We start from the raw sequence: 24,065 nt of genomic DNA, 5'->3' as shown, positions 1-24,065 counted from the left end.
TCTGTTTGCCCATCATTTTCCAGAAAATTACTGAGAAGTTTTCGGTTCGGGTTCGATTACCGGTTGGGTCAGGGATTTTAATCTTAAATGGTTAATTCATTTGCCTAGCGGACTGGGTGTTTGCACTGCCTCCAGCATCCCCGCAACTCACACACCACACACAATGCTATCCTCCACCACAATGACACGCAGTTTCTTGTACACTGCAGATGCCGCCCTCATCGCAGTGTCTGTTTTGCAAGGGCTGCACCAGACTAGAGTAGCAGTAGGCACACGAAATGATTTTTACTGCAATGGTAGTAGAGAAGTGTGTCCTGGCGAAACTTTCCAGGACACTGCGGCAAATTACGCCATTCCGGGGCTATAGCAACCATAATCAATACAGAAAATAGCCTATTAATCATAGTTGGAGAGGAATGGGAACATTTGTTTGTTTCTGAGAATATTTCAATACATTTCAGGGAGTGAATTTATTACATTCATCTTCCTTTCAACGAGAAAGAGTGCACAAGTATATATTCCATTACATGTATCATTGTAGGCTTAAAAAGAATTGTTAAGGCATTCTTTGAACTAATTGTATAACATAAAACTAGACATTTGGAAGGCAAGTAAGGGCATTCAGTACGATTTATGTGAGGTTTTTCTGTGTTGAAAATATAGCTTAGACTTCCAATGGAGCTCATATTGTTTTTCCTCACTTCCGGCGAAACCATCTCCATGCAAAACTGACTGCCAATCGAACGCATACCTTCTCAAAAGGTACAGTATACAAAATATACACAATACATTGGAGGTAATTGTAAATTCCCACAGTTAACTTCGATTATTCCCTGCAATCAAATATTTGGATGCAAGATATTCTATTCCTCAGCTGGCAAGCCGGAAAGATATGTACAGAATATAGTAGGTGATCGTGAATTCCTTCAATCCTCTTTGGTTATTATCAATGTAACCAAATATTTGATTGCAAGGTGTCTTATTCACCCGAAGGAAGATTAAGTCATACGTGTCACGAAATTCAAATGATAACTACAATTTCTGCCAGCGCTCATTCATAATTTATTCATTCGGTCTTCCTGCTAGTCGTTTCACACTCGTGTCACTTTGATGTTTGATACGGCCAGGCGTTTCTGCAGTAGAGTGGCTCGAGCGTCTAGATCTGTAAGGTGATGTACAGCTCCGATGTGAATTAATTCTCTCCTCATATCTGCTGAGTACAGGCATAGTCCTCAGCACGACTTCAGATTCTCCACGCTTCTTCCTCTAGAAAATAAAAAGAAAATACTCTGTGAACTGTTAGTAGGTGTAATACATTGCAGTTAATCATTCAAAACATATGCTAGTGGTTTAACAGTACACTACAATACGCTGCGATGCGAGGATGACTGGGAAGGTAGAGATCTTGGTATTATTAGCCTACGGCTGCGGCCACACGTCAAAAATATGCACTGCATTTAACCTGTCGAGACCGGCCAGACGCAGCATGATTTTCCGTCAGAGAGGGCCCGATCTATCCTACTGCTTTATGACAATGGAGTTTATTTACCATCCTTTTCACTTCTTCAAACGTAATTTCGCCATCATCATTGCTCTCCTCTCCATGAGCTCGGTTGTTCGCTACGTCAAGATTTGCAAAATATTCCTTCACCTGTCCACTGATTTCCTGGGATTTATTATGAGTTCACTTGAATTAACCCAAAATACTATTAATTTCCCTTTTTCCTCCCTCTCTAAGATTGTTTATTACTGTCCAGAAAGGTTTCTCTGCCGATTGACCTAATCTTTCCGCGTTATTACCGAAATCTTCCCACTATTTCTTCTTGGATTCAACAATTATTTATTTCGCCCTGTATTCTTGATCTGCGTACAACTCCATGTCTGTATCAGTCCTTGTTCGAAGCTATTTCTGATACTCTCTCCTCTTACGTTTACAACTGCCTTCACTTCATCATTCCGCTAAGATGTTCGTTTTTTCCCATCTGCACACATAGATGTTCCCAGGTATTCCGTTGCTGTTTCTACTGCAGCATCCTTGTATACAACCCATTCTCTATTTACTGTATCTTATGAACCTTCTTACTGTCTATTGTTTGGAACTTTTCATTAATGATATCCTAATTTCCTTGTCCAGGAGATTTTCTACCCTAATTCGTCTACAGACAGATTTAACTTTCTCTATCCAAGGCTTAGAAATATTAGTTCACTACAGATCAGACAGTGGTCTGCATCATCAAAAAATTATCTTAATACCCACCCATTCCTAGCAGATTTCCAGAATATAAAGTCGGTTGTAATATAAACTATTATGGATCTTATGTGTAGCGGTGAAGAATGCATTCGTAACTGCTAATCCCATAATAGCACAGAAGTCCAGTAAAGGCTTCCCATTCCATTTAGCTTCCATATCTTCCCCACATTTACCCAATACTTTTCGTATCATTCAGTTCTCTTTCCAACTCTTGCATAGAAAACGCTCATTAGCAGAATCCTATCCTTACTGTTGACCCTGACTACGACGCCAACCAGTGCTTCCTGAAATTCGTCAACTTCATCCTCATCTGTACCCTGACATGGTGAATACATCGAGACAATTCTCGTCTCCAACAGTCAAATCTACTCACATCATTCGCTCATTTACGTACCTAACAGAATAATAATAATAATAATAATAATAATAATAATAATAATAATAATAATAATAATAATAATAATCGTATGGCCACAGCTACCGTGTGCAGACATTTCGATTTGACGCCATCTGGCTGTCTGCTCGTCAATTTCGACGTTCCGTTTTACTCTAAGCCCCCACTAGATGGCAGACAGAGTAAACCGGATCTCTCTTGGGCGTCTATGGCTGAGATTTAGAAACTACTTTGCTTCCAATAGTATTCTTGATGAATAGTATTCGCTCATTTACGTACCTAACAGAAACTACTTTGCTTCCAATAGTATTCTTGATGAACAGTCCTACTCCACACTCTGCCCTTCCCTTTTTAACAACTGTTAAGAATACTTTATAATCTCTTCCCCGTTATCTCCCCTTACCCGAATATCATTAACTCCTAACACACCCAGACGCATCCTCTTTGATATTGATAGCTCCCCATCGAATTCCATTTCGTTCGCCAAGTTATTTTTCTTTCTTTTTTCAAGGAGACCCTGGCGTGTCAAATGGAAATGGGACGCCATTACTCCCATACGTCCGAGGTAGGATGCTACCCTACTTACGATAGTCCCAGTGAGATTTTATCCTCTAACGCGTTAGGGACCCACTGGTTGATTGTCCTAGCCGCATTAGCACAAGGAGGGCAATGACTCAGAATATGTTCGGGATGCTCACTCCCATTCCATAGTAACAAGTAACACTTACTAGGCCACTCAACCGTTACCCATGGTTAGAGCCCTGCGCAGATATACAAAATAATTTCCGCATTCGCACTTCCTTCATTCGCATCCACGAAAGGTTATCCGTATCCGCGGATATTGAACATATTTAACTGCGCTATATTTCACCCAAGGTACTGAAAATGCTAGACCTGTTAACCCCCTACAATCACAGGTTTATGAGGGATTTTCTCTTGCGACAACTACTGACGGATTGACCTTTGTTCCTTCTTCCATTAATTGCAGACGGGAGCCAGGTAAGCTTAGGTTAGAGTTACGGATTTATGGTCTCAAGGCTCTTTATATATCACCATTCTTCCATACCAGTGTCAAGAGTCGCCTAACCGCAAACATAAATAAGAGTATACCTGAGTGAAAATCAGTAAACTTCATTATTTAGAAATTATCAGCAAAATTATCCACACTGCCATACCGTTTGTATCCGCCAAGGCACTAACTTTGTGGATACCGCATGGACTTTACCATGGCTCACAAATTAGGACGTGTCTACAGTAACCCACACCACGAACCATATTTTCATTACCTATTATAATATATTTTGTAATGTCTTGTAATTGGAATGCAACTCTGGTACAGACAAAGGCAAAGGCAAAGTCATCTCCGTACAGGCCATGAAGGCCCTTGGAGGGGTGGAAGGTAAAGGCTTCCACTATCCGTAACCCCAGCACTTGATGGGGTAGAGTGGTTAGCTCTACGCCCGGCCGCCTTTGCCCCCAGGAATTAACCTGGTACTCATTTTTGGTGTAGGCTGAGTGAACCTCAGGGACATGTGCACCTCATGGAAATCTCATTTCTTAAATTTTACGACTTCCTGACGGGGATTCGAACCCACGTCCTTCCGAGCGAACCAAGCACGCCTTTACCGCCTCGGCCAAGCAGCCCCTACTCTGGTACAGACACGTTTCATAAATAAACAATTAAATAAATAAATATAAATAGCCGCCATCTTAAAACTGGCTACCAGCTATCATCATCATCATCATCATCATCATAATCATCAGTCGTTTCTCTCATTCCTGAGCGTCGTAACCTCACCATGCATGTTTTCTTATTTTCTGCCGCTGTAGACGGTTTTGTGCTTCTGAAGCCGCTGAAAAGGCAGACTCCATGATCTATTTTATTTGATCTAACCATCTTCTGGCTGTCCTTCCGCGTGGCATTTTAACCACGACTTTTCCTTGTACAACCATTTCCAGTTTCTCAACATTGCTTCTGACGACATGATTGATGCAAGAAGAAAAGCGTCTGAAGATGTTGAGCTCCGCAATGATGGAAGAATTTGTTCTTCTTTCTGTCCAGGGTACACCTAGCATTCTGTGCCAACACCACATCTCAAAGGCGTCACTACCAACTACAAGCATGCCTAATTTTAACTAGACCGATAAAGTAGTTGTTACGTGAATGAAAGACAACAACAAACGCACCAACATTAAGATTTATATATTAATGATAAGAGATTGTAAACTAAGAATTACGTACATTTATTCACTCGATACAGCATATCCCAGAAGTCCATACGATCCTTCTCGCAATAACTTCCAAGAACGAGCTCGTTGTCAACCTTCAGGTGACAAGGATTGGCAACAGTGTAGGGTTTCCACACCACTGGGATATCTTCATCTGTATTTGGAGTGGGGTTCCTGAAATGAAAATATTATTGAGTTATGTCTGTCAGTTGTGGGTGGATCTGCTGTTGAGTTGTTGAACCTAACACCACGGACATGGAAAATCCCTTTATAGATTGATTGCATGCTTGATTCTTATATTACTATGACTTAGTAACAACAAGTGTTGCCAACTCTGAAAACTAAAAATACTGGCAGCCCACTCACAGATTTCCTATGATACATACATAGCCTACGCCCTCATAAGTAGTTGGACACACAAAGTTTGAAGTATTTTGCAATGTCCAGTGCAGTAGGAGTGGCTTGTAGGAGATCATCCTCTGTGCAAGATGTTGGGCACAGAGGGCACTGAAGCATGTGACTTATGGTTTGTTCTTGTATCACCTTCTATCACTTGTACTGAATCCCTATTTCTTCATGTTATCCCTGGATCTTCCCACTCCTGAGCATAGCCTGTTCAGAAAGTTTTAGTGATCAGGGAATCAGGTAGACCTACCTGTTGAAAGAAACGACAAACTACTCTGTATTTCATATCTTATTTCTCGCTCTACACCCATAATGCATTATTTACTTACAATCCTTAAAAAATCTCTAAAAACGAAGAATAATTGTAATTTAATCCCTGAAATATTTTGAAATGTGACAAAAAGTTAGATTTCAAAAATTAAACTTACAGTACTTTTTAAACATACTGTATGCTTTGAACTAGAGGAAATTCCTTTGAGAAGTAATTTTTCCTTCTCAACAAATCTATCTAATTCCACGTAAGTAAAATATTGTCCGGTTCCATGGCTAAACGGTTATCATGCTTGTCTTCGGTCCAAGGGGTCACGGTTTCGATTTCCGGACAGGTCGGAGATTTTAACTCTCATTGGTTAATTTCTCTGATTCGAAGACTGGGTGTTTGTGCCGTTTCCAACAGAATTCATCTTAGGTAGCACTCCATCCTCACAGACGCATAGGTTGCCTATTGGGCGTCAACCCGAAAGATATTATTATTATTATTATTATTATTATTATTAGTAGTAGTAGTAGTAGTAGTAGTAGTAGTAGTAGTAGTAGTAGTAGTAGTAGTAGTAGTAGTAGTAGTAGTAGTATTATACTCGAGTCGAAAACATACAAATTTACTGTTCATGTACAAGCCGGTTTGAAGTATACAAAACATAACATGTGAGATTTTCATATTACACATGCGGAGTATTTTGCAATGTCCAGTGCAGTAGGAGTGGCTTGTAGGAGATCATCCTCTGTGCAAGATGTTGGGCACAGAGGGCACTGAAGCATGTGACTCATGGTTTGTTCTTGTATCACCTTCTATCACTTGTACTGAATCCCTATTTCTTCATGTTATCCCTGGATCTTCCCACTCCTGAGCATAGCCTGTTCAGGGACTTCCACACCAGCCAGCTTTCACTATGTCCATGTGGTAACTGCTCAGCTGCTGGCATCCATCCAGCCTTGCCTCCTCTGATGAGACAGTAAACACCTCAGATGTCCTCACAAGTAGTAGAAGAAAATATGTGATATGGACATGAGTCAGGAAACGATTTATTTCATTGTAAAATATCATTTTCTACACTGTATGCAAAGTGAAGTCATCCCGTCCAGGTCATGAAGACCCTGGGAAGAGTGGAAGGTAAAGGCTTCCGCTATCCGTAACCTCGGCACTTGGTGGGGTAGAGTGGTTAGCTCTGAGTTTAACCTCAGGACCATATGCACCTCAGGAAGTGGAAATCTCGTTTCTTAAATTTTTCTACTTCCTGACGGGGAATCGAACCCACGTCCTTCCGGTTGAACCGAACACGCCTTTGCCGCCTCCGCCAGACAGCACCTTTCTGTCCTGTATACAGAATATTAATCATGGAGAAAATACAGGGATACATTAGCGCATCTGGGATTCAATGCGATGGCGGGTTGATGCATGTCTCAATGCTAACGGAAGGCATTTTGAATATTTTATGTAAGAAAGAGTTTCATGTGGTTTGGTGGCGCGTTCTGTTCCTATGTGTTTCTCGTGATTAATGTACTACGTAGAGTTGTAGAAAATGAGTTCTAATATGGAAATAAAGCGTTTCCGGACTTATGCCTTCTACTTATGAGGAAGGTGTCTTGAAAGTTTGGACGTACCTTGTTGTTACACCCTATAGAGAAAGATTTGTCTTCACCTCGAAGAACTCAATTTGAAAGAAGGAATGATAAAGGAAAAATAATGCACAAATAACTGTTCGGAGCCGATGACCTTAGTTATTAGTCCCCTTTAAACAACAAGCAACATCATCATCATCATCATCATCAATAATTGTTAAAGTGTTTAGGGGTAGAATGCGACCGTGCTGAAGCAAGTGTAGTTAGCCAATTTACCGGTGAGCCATTACATAATGACCACCTATCTAATACGATGTAGGAACACAGTTTTGCCCTCAGAACCGCAGCTACTCGGCGGGGTATCATTCATCGAGGTAGCAGAAGGTATCCTGGAGTATCTGGTACAAAAAGCATAACAGCAGGACCTCCAGCTGGCGTACACTGCTGGATGGTGGTGATGTAGCATGAACTCGCGCCTCCAAGTCGAACCAGAAATATTAAATGGGGTTCATATAGAGGTTATTTGGAGGCCACGACATTAAGACAAATTCACTAACATGTTCCTCGAACAGCCCTTCACAATCCTGTCAGTGTAGTACGGCGCATTGTCCTGTTGGAAGTGGCCATCGCCATCAGAGTACACTATTGACATGAACGGATGGACTTGCTTCCCAATAACGTCCAAACGTTATTGACATGAACGGATGGACCTGCTTCCCAATAACGTCCAAACGTTATTGACATGAACGGATGGACTTGCTACCCAATAACGTCCAAACGTTATTGACATGAACGGATGGACCTGCTTCCCAATAACGTCCAAATTCCGGATAGCTGTTTGGGATTGGTGATGATGTGATGATTGCTGCTTTAAGATCACCAGCTCTTTGGATATTGGTGTACCGGAATAATAGGCCACAATGCGTCCCATGAAAACATCACCCACATCATCACAGTTCCTACATCAGTTTGTCTCCGCCCGAACGTGCAACATCGTGCCATAGACGCGATAGAAATCGGCGAAAATGCGCCCGGCTGTCGTCGCGATGAACGAGGAATCTGGGTTCATCGGACGAGGCGACCTTTATTCGAACATCGACAGTCCAATGACGATGATTGTGTGCCCACCCCGTGCGCTGCTTTCGATGGAGTTCAGTCAGCACTGATGTACGACCGGGTCATCAACCCCGTAGTCCCATGCGCAGCAGTGTTCGATGAACCGTGTGCTGAGAAACATTCGCCAACTATCACCGTTGTGCCTGTTGGCGATTTCTCCAACAATAGCCCTGTGGTCGCTCTGAACAATGCGCGTCAGCCGCCGCTAGCTTCTCGCACCAACGAGCCTTTTCGACACACGACTAGATAACGCGTCGTTATTTGCACATCGTTCACCACTTTCGATACGAACTCACAACTGCAGCACGAGAGTAGCCCGTAAGGTGCGCCGTTTAGAGATGCTGGTACAAAGGCGCCGTGCCATCACAAGTTGTTCTCTAGCAAACGCGGGGTATCGATCGCGTTTCCCATTCTGATGTCATAGACACTACTACTAACAGCAAGCCAGGGACAGGCCCTATTTACACCATTTTACCAGCTCTAAATGTTCCCGGATCGGAGTGGTAATAATGAAATAACAGGCAGAGAAGCATGGACGATGTTTTCATGGGACACTCGTTTTACTTCACAGGCGAATGAGATTTATTTATTTAGGCAAGGTGTGGGTTTATTCAAATATTTTGATCTTGGGTGTCCTAGATCCTTTTTAAACGCTGTATTAATGTTTCTTTGGACCTCTGAGTTTATTTTACCGTGTTGAGGTGCTCAAGAGAGCTGTCCGGTACTTCGTGTTGGTGATGGTATTTACTGCTTTAAGGGGAAGTACAACTGCTCAACCATCCTCTTTCAACACTAATCAAACCAGGAAAGGCAAGAGTTTCGATCGTTCGGCGAGTGAGGGCACCGGTGAAAGAAAGAGATGGACGTGGAAAACGTATGAATCAAATACTGACTGAGCTATATGAAGTTTTAATATGGTAATCTCTGCTGGAAGATTCAAGGATGTCATCAACATATTACTGAGGTACAGTACTCACCCTGTCTTGGCGAAGTTAGTCCACATTTTCGTCATTCTTCTAAGAGTGACCATTTCAGGAGAATCTGGGGGAAATTTGGCGTCCGAAAGATATTGCCGGAATATATAGCCGAGTTCGTCAGCATGGCAGGCCCCTGTGAAGAAATGACCAGGGAGATGATTGATTAAATGTCATAATGGCATTTGCATATTTTAATAGTGATCGTATTGTTTCTATTATTATTATTATTATTATTATTATTATTATTATTATTATTATTATTATTATTATTATTATTATTATTATTATTATTTTACAATTTGCTTTACGTCGCTTCGATACAGAGAGGTCTTACGGCGACGATGGGATAGGAAAGGACTAGGAATGGGAAGGAAGCTACCGAGGCCTTAATTAGGGTACAGCTTGGTATGAGAATGGGAAACCATAGAAAACCATCTTCAAAGCTTCCGACAGTGGGGTTCCAACCCACTATCTCCCGAATGCAAGCTGATAGCAACGTGACCCAAAGCGCACAGCCACTTGCTTGGATATTATTATATACCGGGCGAGTTGGCCGTGCGGTTAGGAGCTCGCAGCTGTGAGCTCGCATCCGGGAGATAGTGGATTCGAACCCCAATGTCGGCAGCCCTGAAGATGGTTTTCCGTGCTTTCCCATTTTCACAACAGGCAAATGCTGGGGATGTACCTTAATTAAGGCCACGGCCGCTTCCTTCCCATTCCTAGGCTTTTCCTGTCCCATCGTCGCCATAAGACGGCGCGACGTAAAACAACTAGCAAAATAATATTTTTATTATTAGTCCTATTATTAAACCGTTAAAATCAATTAATTCACATGCGTTTAATGAGTTCCAATTATATTTATTGGGTGATGATCATTGATAGATTAGTGTTCGTACAATAGAAGATACCGTGTCGTAATCTTCCCTTCAGCAATAATGCCATCTGGTGGATGAAAGTGAATTTCAGAAGAAGAGACAGAACTAAAATAATCAGTAAATGACATTCTACACTACATACTAATATTACCATCGACAGTAAACTTGGAGGAATGTGAAAAATGTATATATATAAAATGAATATATTCGTTACTTTGCCTCATTCGATAAAAAAAACATGAACCATAAAATATTGGATATGTTTTATAATTCACTTGATGTACACTTGCGAGTAAAACATCTAGCCCATACAGGAACGGCGATTTAGGTTGGTAATGAAATGTCTGACAGAACCGCCTTTTCCAATGTCAACCTGCTGTGCCCTCTTGCATGCTCCTAGCAACATGACACAAGTTACTTTCCTCCAACAGAAGACGAGTGCAGGGTAATAATCACCAGTCTATCTGCAAGGTCGAGTCTCTAATCATGTTACATTCATCTAGCGCACCTCCACTTATCTTATCCAATTATCAGTGGCGAAACTTTTAAGAGGCTGTTGAGTCTTATAATAATAATAATAATAATAATAATAATAATAATAATAATAATAATAATAATAATAATAATAATAATAATAATAATAATAATTTAAGAGTTATTGTGTTGGGAAAAGTACAAGGAAAAAGTAACTGGCCTGAATTAAAATTACTTAATAAATATTTTACTCAATAAAGATTTTCGTTTTCTACTGGTAAAATTACAAATACGATTACTTCACTGAACGCCAATCTTAAGGCAATCGCTGACTTTTTTTCATTATACCAAAGTTTACTAAGAAAAAGATATTTCTTTTTTTAAATGGCTATCATCACTGTGACTAAACATGTCACCTACCTTTTTCCTACAATACTTTTCCTTGTTTTTTCTTCTTTTTCGAATTTGAAATAATTTTTGCTCAGCGAGGGATCCTACCTCTACCGCCTCAATGGTAGTGTCCTGGAGCGTGAGACTTTGGATCGGAGGATAAAACTAAGGAAGGGGGCCAGTACCTCACTCAGGCGGCCTCACTTGCTATGCTGAACGGAGGCCTTGTTGGGGGATAGGAAGATTGGAAGGGATGGGCAAGGACGAGGGAAGGAAGTGGCGTGGCCTTAAGTTAGGTGCCATCCCGGAATTTACTTGGAGGAGAAATGGGAAACCACGGAAAACCATTTCGAGGATGGTTGAGGTGGGAATCAAACCCCCTCTACTCAGTTGACCTTCCGAGGCTGAGTGGACCCCATTTCAGCTCTCGTACCAATTTTTCAAATTTCGTGGCAAAGCCTGGAATCGAATCCACGCCTTCGAATTGGCAGCTAATCACGCTAACCACTACACCACACAGGCGAACTGGCATTTACTTGAGAAAATAATTGGTTCTTAAAATGCTCATCGCTAAAAGTCGAACAAAGTCAGGTGATGCAGATATAGGAAATGAACTCTTAAAGGAGGTAGTAAAATAACTAACGATGGTAGAAGTAAGGAGGATATAAAATGCAGTCGAGCACAAGCAAGGAAAGCTTTTCTTAAGAAAATAAATTTTGCTCACTTCGAATATTGATATAGGAATATTAGAAAGATGTTTTTGAAGACTTTTGTTTGGAACGTGGCATTATATGGAAGTGAAACATGGGCAATAACTAGCTCAGAAATTAAGAGAATAGAAGCTTTTGAAATGTGGTGTTACAGAAGAATGTTGAAGGTGAGGTGGGTAGATCGAATTACGAATGAAGAGATACTCAATCGAACTGGTGAGAGAGCAGAACAGTTTGGCGAAATTTCTTGAGAAGTGATAGATTGATAGGACACATCTTAAGACATCTAGGACTTGTTCAGTTGGTTTTTGAGGGAAGTGTAGGCGGTAAGAACGGTAGGGGTAGAGCAAGGTATGAATACGACAAGCAGATTAGAGCAGATGTAGGATGTAGTAGTTATAGAACGTAGAAATGAATGTGTTAACACAAGATAGGGTGATATAGTGAGCTGCATCAAACCAACCTATGGAATGACGACTCAAACAACAACAACAACAAGCCTCGACCTCTTTGGGTGGGGGAGTACATATTTTCATTTGCTGAAAAAAGCTCTTCAAGGGACACATGTTCTAGGAGTATCCCTTGCAGTGATGAATATTATAATGCAAGTCTGATGTCATTGGGAGAAGTAAGAAAGCATCTCACCCAACACTGGTGGAGCTACTGGTTCTGCTAGAGTACCGGTAGAATCGAGAAAATAGATCAGCTTCTCGTTTCTGTTCCCATGCGATGTACGGTATATCGATAACTGGAATGTAACGATTGCAATTTTATTTCAAGAAGTGAATAACGAGAAAAAAATACATTTTATAAAAAGTAACGATTAAAAATTAAAAATGATCAAAAAAGTGTTCGTTTAAGTTACTTTTACTCAATTACTTCCCAACTCTGATTATACCTACTAATAATATAATTTCATAATAAAGATCTATCATAGCATTTCGCTTCATTCCTTTCGACCAGGCAATAAGTTCACTGCTGTGACATTCCACCCAGTATAGAGAGTTATGTGCTTGAGGCTTGTGGCGCTAGCCACGACTTGCTCTACGGAAGGTTGTGGAAAGGGGATTATCGGTCCGTCCGCCGCGAGATAAAGAATAGTTTACAGCCAGTCAACTGAAGTTGTGGCTAGCCTCAGTGGCAGTAACGCCTCGTGCGTACTATTGGTGTTCTGTGATTGTACTTCATTGTGGAGTGTTAGTTTAATCAAAAGTTCATCTGAGTGTGTCTATGTATTAGATGCTAATTTGTATAAAATGGCTCATACTGAGAGAACACAGAGATCATTATTTGATCAGTGAAAAGAGAAACCGTTTTCATCTGGAACTATGAAACAAACATAATGTGCTTACAAAGATAGGAGACCGACACCACACTTGCATATTAAAATAACAGAAGGAAGACAAAATAGAAGTTTTCAACATACAGTATTGATAAGGGTTTCAAGAAACGAGTAGTTGATATTTTTGCAACAACGAAAAATCGACGCATAGAGCTGCTGTATCAAAAGTATTAGGTAAGCAGATTTTTTTCAGCCTACTCAGTGTTTACACCTTTGCTTCGCCGCTGCCAGTCATAGCAAATATCACTCCCAATTTTTCACCGAATGTAACATCGCCATTGGTTCATATTTTTGGGGGATTTGATTTTTTTTTCATTTACCACTGATCTGCATTTAGGGCTGTTGCCCAAACGGCAAAATCGCTATCATTTTTTTTACTTTTCTTGAAAGATTTCAAAGAAGTTCAAAATTTATCGAACAACTCCCTTGATAAATTATTCCAATCCCTAACACTTCTTCCCATAAACGAATATATGCGCCATTGTGTCCTCTTGAATTCCAACTTTATCTTCATATGATGACCTCAAGCCAATCATAGAGGAATAGTAAGGGTTCAGTGAAATTTGTGTCCGACTCGTTGCTGAATGGTCAGCGTACTGGCCTTCGGTTCAGAGGGTGCCGGGTTCGATTCCCGGCCGGGTCGTGGATTTTAACCTTAATTGGTTAATTCCAATGGCTCGGGGGCTGGATGTGTTTGGCGTATTCAACATTAGAAATCATCCTAGGTAGGGCCCTTATCTTCACAGACATGCAGGTCGTCTAATAGGCCGTCTACTAGAACAAGACCTGCACTAGGGCTCTCTGGAGGCCATACGCCATTGTTATTAGTGAAATTTGTGTTAGGTAACAGCGGAAAGTTTACAGAAAGGAAAACACTATATCAATATGTGGGCGTGGGCCAGATTTTCTGCACGTAAGTCTACAGTGGCGTGGATGAACATATTAATTACCCCACCTGCAAAAAAAGGTTTTAAAATATAAACAATCGTAGCCCCACTACACTCCCTAAAGTCACCATTACCATTTTATAAGGCTGCATTTTTCGTGGAAAGGTCTACCTGAGAAAGATCTTTCAAGAATAGTTTCAACCACACGCTCGCACATACTTCCAAATTGATATTCGCGGCAGAGACGGCACCGTTATAACTTAATCTATAGCATACCGGTATTTTAAACAATGTACTTACAGTTTCATCCGGTGACGCTTCGTGATAGTACTGTCATGGTGTTCATAAAAATACACTGGGACTAACTATTTGCTTTTTACTTAAAAAGCCTAATCTAAACTAATCAGAAAAATTTAACTGGTATTTTACCGTCGCTGAAATTTTATAGTTTCACTCGCATACTGAGCGTACGTGCATCAACGACAAACGAGGGAAAATATTTCTCACGACGTATAACACACGTCATATTTGAAGAATGCCACAGAACTCGCGAAATCTTTATCTATAATAAATGAGGAACACTACACACATTCACTACATACCACCATCACAGACAACCAAACTCTTTGTTCATGCTGGGAAACCTATATACTTTTCTGCGGCTATGGGAAAACATACTCTGCACGTGCCATCAATGAATTGCTCGGAAAAACTGTGTGCATGCCGAAACCCAAGAATAAAATATATTCTTCTATAATACAATTGATTTCATATACTGGCTATATTTTTAATAGTAAGACGATGTACAAGTGGCTATACTGTTAAGATGCTTATATTTTTCTTGCAGTCTCTAGCGTGTGGCGCTGAAGACTTCGAGTATCAAGTATTAAAACTAACATGCCCTACCTAAGCTGGCCTGTCGCCGTAAATTGCTGTCGTGGGAGGCAGGGGGAGGGCCCAGAGCTCCGCCCCGCTACCAGGACAAGGAAGCTTGAAGTAGATGCGTCACCCAAGCGACCTTTACTTTCGCTGGGGTAGCTCGCTTTTGCGCCAGCAAGGAAACCCAGCTCGCTGGAGAAGCTGAACTGCGGCAGTGCCAGTGAATTGTCGAAACAGCTGTACTTGGCTTCGCTTGGATGTTCGCAATTTTTTAAACAGTATAAAAGGCGTTCTAAGGAATAATTAGAAAATGTTAATACAAAGTTCTTTACCCCCGCAGCGCTGGGGTAGATGGGGTTCAGTGCACGACACTGAGTTTCTCGATGCAGCTAATATCAGCGGAGAAATTTGACATTTCCTGTTTTGGTTCCCTTTATATTTCTACGCCATTGTGTATTAAGCACAACCCGCTTATGCCTATTCTGTTCTGCCATTTTCTAATTATGTAACAAACAAACAAACAAACAAACAAACAAACAAACAACAAAAACAAACAAAAAGACGGATAAAAAGTGAACTGATCCTACGTTTGATGAAGTATGAGGCAAAAAGCTGAAGCGCCCAGACGAAATTATACTAATATTTATATGGATAATGTACCTTTTAGGTTGTATTTTCCCTGAAGTGTCATATTCTTCGCATGATTTAGTTCACCGTCGAAGGAGAATTGATAGAAGTATACAGGGACATTGGGTGCTACAGTCACATGCTTCTTCAGAGCCTTATCGATTTCGATGCCAAAATACACATCGGACATCAGCTGAAAGAGAAGAGAGATAGATTTATGAATACTCCATAGATAATAATTCAAAAGGCGACCCCCGTGCAGTTAGGGGCGCACAGCTGCGAGCTTGCATCCGGGAGACAGTGGGTTCGAACCCCACTGTCGGCAGCCCTGAAGATGGTTTTCGGTGGTTTTCAATGTTCCATGATCCATGTTCACACCAGACAAATGCTGGGGCTGTACCTTAATTAAGGCTACGGCCGCTTTCTTCCCACTCCTTAGCCTTTCCTATCCCATAGTCGTCGTAAAACCTATCTGTATGATAATAATGGCGTATGGCCTCCGAAGAGGCCTGGTGCAGGTCTTTTTCTAGTAGACGGCCTATTAGGCGACCTGCATGTCTGTGAAGATGAGGGCCCTACCTAGGATGATTTCTAATGTTGAATACGCCACACACACCCAGCCCCCAAGCCATTGGAATTAACCAATTAAGGTTAAAATCCCCGACCCGGCCGGGAATCGAACCCGGGACCCTCTGAACCGAAGGCCAGTACGCTGACCATTCAGCCAACGAGTGGGAGAGACCTATCTGCGTCAGTGCGATGTAAAGCAAATTATATTTTTTTTTAAAGGTGACCCAATCAATATTGTGAAAAAATCATGGAAGTGGCCAGGAAGAAACGACTAGCATTTTATGGACATGTCTACGGGATGCATCATGCCAGATTGACCAACCAACTTCTCGTTTACTGGCGAAAGAGGAAGACCAAGAAACTATGGTTGATGGAAGTAAACAAATATCTACAGGAGCTGGGAGGAACAGAAAGAGACTTAAATGACCGGACATCTTTCAGGAGGATGCTTAAACAAAAGATGTTCCAGGACAAACCACCAAGAAGGAAGACAGGTACCCTCTGGACAAAGGAGAGAAAGGAACAACACAACCAGAGGATGTGCAAATACTGGATAAAAATACCAAATGCAATAGTTTAATATCGTGGTCCTTCGTCGGCCTATACGAAATAATAATATTAATAATAATAATAATAATAATAATATCATCATCATTTAGGCTGGTTCTTTCTCCACGGCAATGCTTCGGCCCAAAACGCTGGAAATGTGCGTCAGTATTTGACCTCGCGGTACGTCACAGCACTTCATCATCCCCCATTTTCTCTGGATTTGTCACCAACTAACTGTTTTCTCTTCCTTACTTGAAACTAAAAGGTAGCCGATCTGGAGTTGTCGAAGTGTTCATGCTAGCGTAACGAGGGAATTGTAAAAGAATGCATCTGGCTTGCGATTTAAGTATTTTCTGTCAAACTGTGCACATACACATTATTTCCATTACATTTTCAGGAGTTTAGTGCAGCGCTCCAGCTAGTGAATGCTTTATGGTCGATGAGTAGAGTATGAGTGTAATCACGACTCAAGGATGCTCACCTCCGCTTTAAATACATTGGATTAGGACTGGAAAGTTACAGCTTATGTTTTAATTTTTGTTAGTACTTTTCTGTATGATCTATCAAGATGAACATAGTACGTCCTACGGTACGTGCTGGTGGTGTTAATTGTTTTAAGAGAAAGTACAATTGGGCAACCATCCTCTATTAACAGTAATCACAGGAAATAAATGGAAGGGGTCCGACACTTCGAAAAATGAAAGCATCGGCCAAAGAAAGACAAGGGCCACGAAGGGCGTGAAAAATGAAAGACTCCCTAGGATTCGCAAACCTAATATCGTCGGGATGGGAAAGAATAAGAGTTGACCAAGGGAGGTCGGATAGGATAGATGAAAGTGAGGAGTCTGGCACAAGTAAGTGGAAGCAATGTCAGGACTCAGCTAAGGGCCCCGTGGTTGCCAACACACACACACACACACACACACACACACACACACACACACACACACACACACACACACACACACACACACTCCAAAGTTAAGAGTCCCTGGAGCCCCCTTTAGTCACCTATTAACTACGCTTGCAAAAGCACTTCAGGAAGAATGGTCTGCCATTCCCCCGGAGACCTTGGTAGACAGCTACCCCTGCCCTGTAATGAAAGGCCAAGGGTGGACTCGGTCCATCCTGTATTACTGTACTGAGGAGGTGCAGTATATCAGAGGAGCACTTGTAGGCCAGTTTCGATTGGGTGTCCGGATGCTGTAATTAGATAGAGTACTAGCAAGATACCCTTGTTTCGATACGGTATTATACTGAAATTTATAATTGAATGCTTAACATTTTATATATAATCCGCCAAAATTCGCGATCTGACGGCAAAGTTCTTCCCATTTATCAATCTTTCTATCCGAGCAATCGATTTCATACTTCCCGGGCTAGCTCCAGGTATTCCACCCGGTCAGTTGGATCCCTAAATATTTGCCATCTTTTCCTATAATATTTTTTAATATGGATCAAATCCTTGAGGAGATCCGGCGTGGTGTCGTCTTGGGTGCCTTGGCGGTAGTGAACCCGCGGCCGGACTGAATACATAGTCATTACCCGGCCACGACGCGTTTCCAGCCGGTCCGCGCATTTTGACGACGGCCCAGAACATTATTATTATTATTATTATTATTATTATTATTATTATTATTATTATTAGCGTGGGTGATATTAGTTGAATTTAGGTTATATTATTATTATTATTATTATTATTATTATTATTATTATTATTATTATTATTATTATTGTTCTGGACCCCGCAGCAAGATGCAAGACCGCTACTTGGCGGTAAATTACATCTGCTGCCACTGTCATTGCTGACAATGTCACCAGCACCATTGTCGCGCGTAGGCAAGTGCTCGGGATTTCTGGTGATGCGAATGATATACTTCCGTGCATTATTCACCTTATTTTTCATTTCCCCCCCCCCTCCTTTAAGTGGATTTCCGAAAACAAGAAATACGTATTTCTTTATTTTTAAAGGAGATTCCAAATACCAAATTTCACGTCTGAACAATCTTCAGTTTTTGAGATATCAGTATCCTAATAAAAAGAATTCAACCCCATTTTCAGTCATTTTACCCCCCCCCCCCCCCACTCAAGTGGTTTTTACGAAAACAAAAATGCATGCTTCTTTATTTTTAATAGAGATAAAAATACTATTCTTCACTTCTGTAACATGTTAAGTTTTTGAGGTATACTGTAGACATGCTCATTTTAAGATTCCACCCCTTTTTTAGTTCCCGTTAAGTGGAGTTTCCGAAAACAAATCACCTATGTTTCTTTATATTTACAGGAGATTCCAAATACCAATTTTTTACGTCTGTAACATTTTACTTTTCTGAGATATGGACTGTAGATATAGTATTTCTAAAAATTGATCCCATTTGTCACTCTTGTTCAACCCCCATTAATTGGATTTTCCAAAAAACAAAAAATACGTGTTTTTTATTTTTAAATGAGATCCAAATACCAATTTTCAGGTCTGTAATATCTTCAGTTTCTGAGATATAAGTATCCTCATTAAAGGCATTCAACCCCTTTTACACTCTTTTTCATCCTTCCTGGTGGGATTTTCCGAAAACAAAAAATATGTGTTTCTTTGTTTTTTAAAGGAGATTCTAAATGCCAGTTTTTAGATCTGTAAACTTTTGAAGTTTTGAGATAGAGATAAACTCATTTTAAAAATTCACCCCATTAGCGACGTAATATCCAAAAATCCTCCCTTAGCGAGTACTTACATTGTAATATAAATGTATCCTCAAAATTTCATTTCTTTATGTCCAGTAGTTTTGGCTCGGCGATGATGAAAGGGTCAGTCAGTCAGTCAGTCAGTCAGTCAGTCAGGACATATTCTTTTATATACTGTATATCATCCTAGTATAATATTATGGAAGATTCATATGTGTATATGTATTCACAGTGTATATTTAATGTATATGTTTTTTATTCTAATGTATTTCTAGCCGGTTGTTTGGTCTGGCACCTAAAGCCAATAAATAAAAAAACTGTATATATAGATATATTAAGTTTTGCACAAGTTATTTCGTTGATCGCCAAATACTGTTGTCAAATAACTTACGGACCCAGTATATGCAAATGGAATTGGACTTGTCCTTGCTTCTAACATTACGAGAAAAGCAAACAAACGTCACCTTGTTTATGAACTGTCTACTGAATGTTACTTTGAGAGTGATGCAGTATATAGTGTTTACAAACTGTATGTTGAATACATAAATTGTAGAATCACCTGTCAAATGAAAGAATAGTACTCGATCTAACTAATAGATTAATTTCATCATGTTTGCTTTTCAAATAAAGTGGTGTACTTGATCTCTAAGATAATCTAGAACTGAATTGTAACAAGATAAGATATCTATAAAATAGATTAAACAAACTGAATTGTTATTCAGAATTTTGTAAGTAATCTTTCTACGTGAATATGAGAATGAAAGCTTATCAAACATTTAGAAGATTATACTAGGTATTATGCGTTCATAATTCAAGTAAGATGCGAAATAATGCGATAAGGTACATTATCTTTATGATTCCATAAACTTTCCCATTTCTGTAATTAATACAAGGTTTATCATCAGTTAAATTATAAGGATTACTAACACCTTCGTTGACGATCTGGTAATAATTGTACAATTGCAGAAAATCATAAAACGAACGAGTTGGCCGTGTGCGTTGTTCGGGCCGCATTCCCGAGATGGTGATTTCGAATACCACTACCGGCAACCCTGAAGATGGTTTTCCATTGTTTTCCATTTTCACATCAGACCTTCATGACCTTTATTAAGGCCATGGTTGCTTCATTCCCAGTCCTAGCCCTTTCGTATCCCAACGACACCAAAATACCAAAGTTGGTGCGACATTAAGCCACTAGCAAATAATAATAATAATAATAATAATAATAATAATAATAATAATAATAATAATAATAATAATAATAATAATAATAATAATAATAATAATAATAGCAGCAGAACAGACAAAGCAAGTAATCTTGTAGTTTTATGTGACTATGTCTTTCTTTTCTTTATAGTGGCTTTACGTCGCACCGACACAGATAAGTCTCATGGCGACTAGAGGTGGAAGGAAGCGGCCATTGCCTTAATTAAGGTACAGCCCCAGCATTTGCTTGGTGTGAAAATGGGAAACCACGGAAAACCATCTTCAGGGCTGCCGACAGTGGGATTCGAGTCCACTATCTGCCGGATGCAAGCTCATAACCGCGCGCCCCTAACCGCACGGCCAACTCGCCCGGAATGTGACTATGAATACCGTGATTTTAGCCATGGGACCTCCAGTATTACGTAAAATCCGTAGAATCCCACAAGCTTTGACGGGGATTCGAACCGTGGCCGCCTTGGTGTGAAGCCAGTTGCGATGCGACTAGTCTATCACACATTAGCTCAAGAGACATAGGCACATATCAGTTAACAATAGTCCATCAGTGAAAAGTTACTGTGCCGGGCTGAGAGGCTGAGAGACTCGATCCTGGCTCAGTCCGGTGGTTTTCAAAGGTGCTCAAATACGTCGGCTTCTTGTCGGTAGATTTACTGGCACGTAAAATTACTCCTCGGGGACTAAATTCCGGCACCTCAGAGTCTCCAAAAAACGTAAAAGGAGTTAGTGGACGTTAAGACAATAACATTATTATTAAAAGTTACTGTCGTTACTCTTGGGGCTTAGGGCATTGCAGGTGTCATTACCGTCGTTATTGTGTGGCTGTGGAGGAAAACAAGGGAGCGTGGTAGACCAGTGGCGTTTTCTACTGGCTTCTCACCAAACTGACCGCGGCTCTCTCTATTTTGGCGACTGCAAGTTGAATTTTTAAAATGAGAATTCACGGTCACGTAAACCAGAAAGCCCCGTGGCAATTATCGGAATATCGACACTCATATAAAACTACAAGCTTGCTTGCTTTTTGCTCTGTCGTAGAAATTGTTATACACATGCCTGAAGTAATGATTAGTTCAGACCAATGGCGTGTGTGCGAAACGACTGCTGTCTTTCAGGCGTTACATTGAGCGTGGTCAGCGCAGCCACTCTGTAAACCGTATTACACGGCTTTCACGATCAGATTTCCTACCTATCATATCCGACAGTCTATAACAGGAATGGCGATCCTATGCCACGCGTGTCAGTACGTGACACGCGAACACAATTTCGGTGACACACCACTTGCACATATTAACGTTTTTATATACGTCTTTATATACATATCCCGTGCATCGTATAGTCATAGTGTTTCAGGTTTCGGAAATTACCGAAAATCTAAATTCTAGTTCCATTCGGAAGTGCATTATGGCAACAGTGCAACACTGATAGGTCCGGAAGCCAAGTGAAATAAATGTCAGATGCGGCCTGCGAGCCATTCGTTCACCCAGATCAGTCAATTAGTGAAGTTTGGCTTGTGTGTGGTTGCCAGCAGTGGGTAATTATTCTTAGTGTGTAACTGTGCATTGAATTTTGTAAGAAAAATAGATGCCAAGAAATTATCCCATTTTCCAGATTTGGAGAAACTATCGCACTTTATTTATTTAAAAAAGCTCATATTGCACAAATCAGAGATATTAAGGTCAAATTTTTTGAGTGGTTAGAAATTGACAGTTTACAAATGGAGTTGACTGAATTTCATGAAAGCAGTATATGAGTAAACAAATCCGTACATTCGTGAAAATCGAGTGTGCTTTTGATGGTGAATACTCTCTTCAGAGAACTTAATACTTGAACAGTGCAACAGCCTCCCACAAATGTTTTCGGCCGAGAAGAAACTTCTTTTCTTTTCTTTTTGCTAGTTGCTTTACGTCGCACCGACAGATAGGTCTTATGGCGACGATGGAACAGGAAAGGCCTACGAATGGGAAGGAAGCGGCCGTGGCCTTAATTAAGGCACAGCCCCAGCATTTGCCTGGTGTGAAAATGGGAAACCACGGAAAACCATCTTCAGGGCTCCCGACAGCGGGATTCGAACCCACTATCTCTCGGATGCGAGCTCACAGCAGCGCGCCCCTAACCACACGGCCAACTCGCCGGATGAGAAGAAAATTGCTACAGCGCTACTTACTTTGGGTCATCATACGCGTGCAAGCAGCTATTTTCTGCAAGGAACGTTGTGAAGTCAAACAGTTAGAAACCGTCTTGTTTCGGACCTAAGTGCTTCTTGTGTGTTATTGAAGACAACGCGTTATGAACCTAACATAAATGACATGGCTACTAGGAATCGGCAACAAGTTCCACACTGAAGTTGAGAACGATATTTCACTTAAAGTTCTTTGGCAATATTGTGTGTTACAATTGGCGCTTATTGTATTCTATTTTACAAATAATGTTAGGTATTCTTAAAACTTACATATTTAAGAATGTATTTTTGCGGTATTAGCAAAATAGGACCACGGAACATGCAATCAAGTGTATTATTTTACAATATACATGTAATAACGTTTTGTTTTACAACTGGCTTTACATCGCGCCGACACGTTTAGGTCTTATGGCGACGATAGGATAGGAAAGGGCTAGAAGTGGGAAGGAAGCGGCCGTGGCCTTAATTAAGGTACAGCCGCAGCGTTTGCCTGGTGTGAAAATGGGAAACCATGGAAAACCATCTTCAGGGCTGCCGACAGTGGGGCTCGAACCCACTATCTCCCGAATATTGGATACTGGTCGTACTTAAGCGACTGCAGCTATCGATCTCGGTAACTGTGTAAATGAAGATCACTGTACACATACACATTTGCAAATATTTGCTACATTGAATAATTAATATATTCAATACAGTATTATTGAACACCCGACTTCTACGACGGTAATCGCCATGAGGGCGCCGTTGATGTATAATCAGCCGTAGGTCTCAAAAGTTTGGGAACCACTTCTTCTTACCTGCCTTTTCCTCAATCATCTGGGGTAGGCACTAATGTTGGCTGAGACAATTTTACGGCTGGATGCCCTCCCTGACGCCATTCTTATGTTCATTATTACGTGTGTTTGTGATGGTTGGTAGTATGACGTGTTGTATTTATATCGATTACAAGTAACCAGTTTCCGAGACAGAGAAATTATCTGTACGCAGTTTAAAATCTTTGAATCTTCTAGGAATTGGATCTCGAACCTCTGAACCGAAAGCCGATATGCTAACCACTCAGCCAAGATGCCGGAGTAGTCTGTACTCCAGGGGCCTTCATGATCTGTACGGAGGTGGCTTGAGTTTCTTTGTTTTTATTTGTTTATTTTTTGAAAGACCAAGCATAAGAGATAAATGATGGATTCCCTGTGCGTCGCAGTCCTAGTATCATCTAGATCAGAAGGGAAAATGAATTGGCTATGGATGGCACAGAAGTAGAGGAATGGCAGACTCAGCTGGCGCCTCACTGCACCACGTCTACCAAGTTGTGAACCCCTGCGGGTCGTCGTCGTCGTCGTCGTCGTCGTCGGTGGTGGTAGCGGCAGCAGGTTATACTCGTATCCAAGTATTTATATCTCACCTGAAATTCTTTCAATATTTGAATTCGAGGATGGAGAGGCCTTTGATAGCTAAGGAAACCAATCCTGGCAAGA

The 24,065-nt window shown here is 40.9% G+C and overlaps 1 protein-coding gene across 1 annotated transcript in view; it reads right to left on the bottom strand.

Moving 5' to 3' along the window:
- Positions 1-455: 455 nt before the first annotated feature.
- Positions 456-24,065, bottom strand: part of LOC136877307 (esterase B1) — a 67,806-nt gene continuing 44,196 nt past the window's right edge. The window contains exons 8-11 of the mRNA XM_067151239.2: positions 15,429-15,588; positions 9,212-9,344; positions 4,888-5,048; positions 456-1,266 (exon numbers count right to left, since the gene is read on the bottom strand). Of these exons, the coding sequence (XP_067007340.2) occupies positions 1,265-1,266; positions 4,888-5,048; positions 9,212-9,344; positions 15,429-15,588 (456 nt within the window). The 3' untranslated portion in view covers positions 456-1,264. The remainder of the gene's footprint in view (positions 1,267-4,887; positions 5,049-9,211; positions 9,345-15,428; positions 15,589-24,065) is intronic.

Source organism: Anabrus simplex, chromosome 7 (genome assembly GCF_040414725.1).
Source record: "Anabrus simplex isolate iqAnaSimp1 chromosome 7, ASM4041472v1, whole genome shotgun sequence".
Taxonomy (NCBI): Eukaryota; Metazoa; Arthropoda; class Insecta; order Orthoptera; family Tettigoniidae; genus Anabrus; species Anabrus simplex.
Note: the sequence above shows the minus strand (reverse complement) of the source record. Positions and strands in the feature narration are given on the sequence as shown.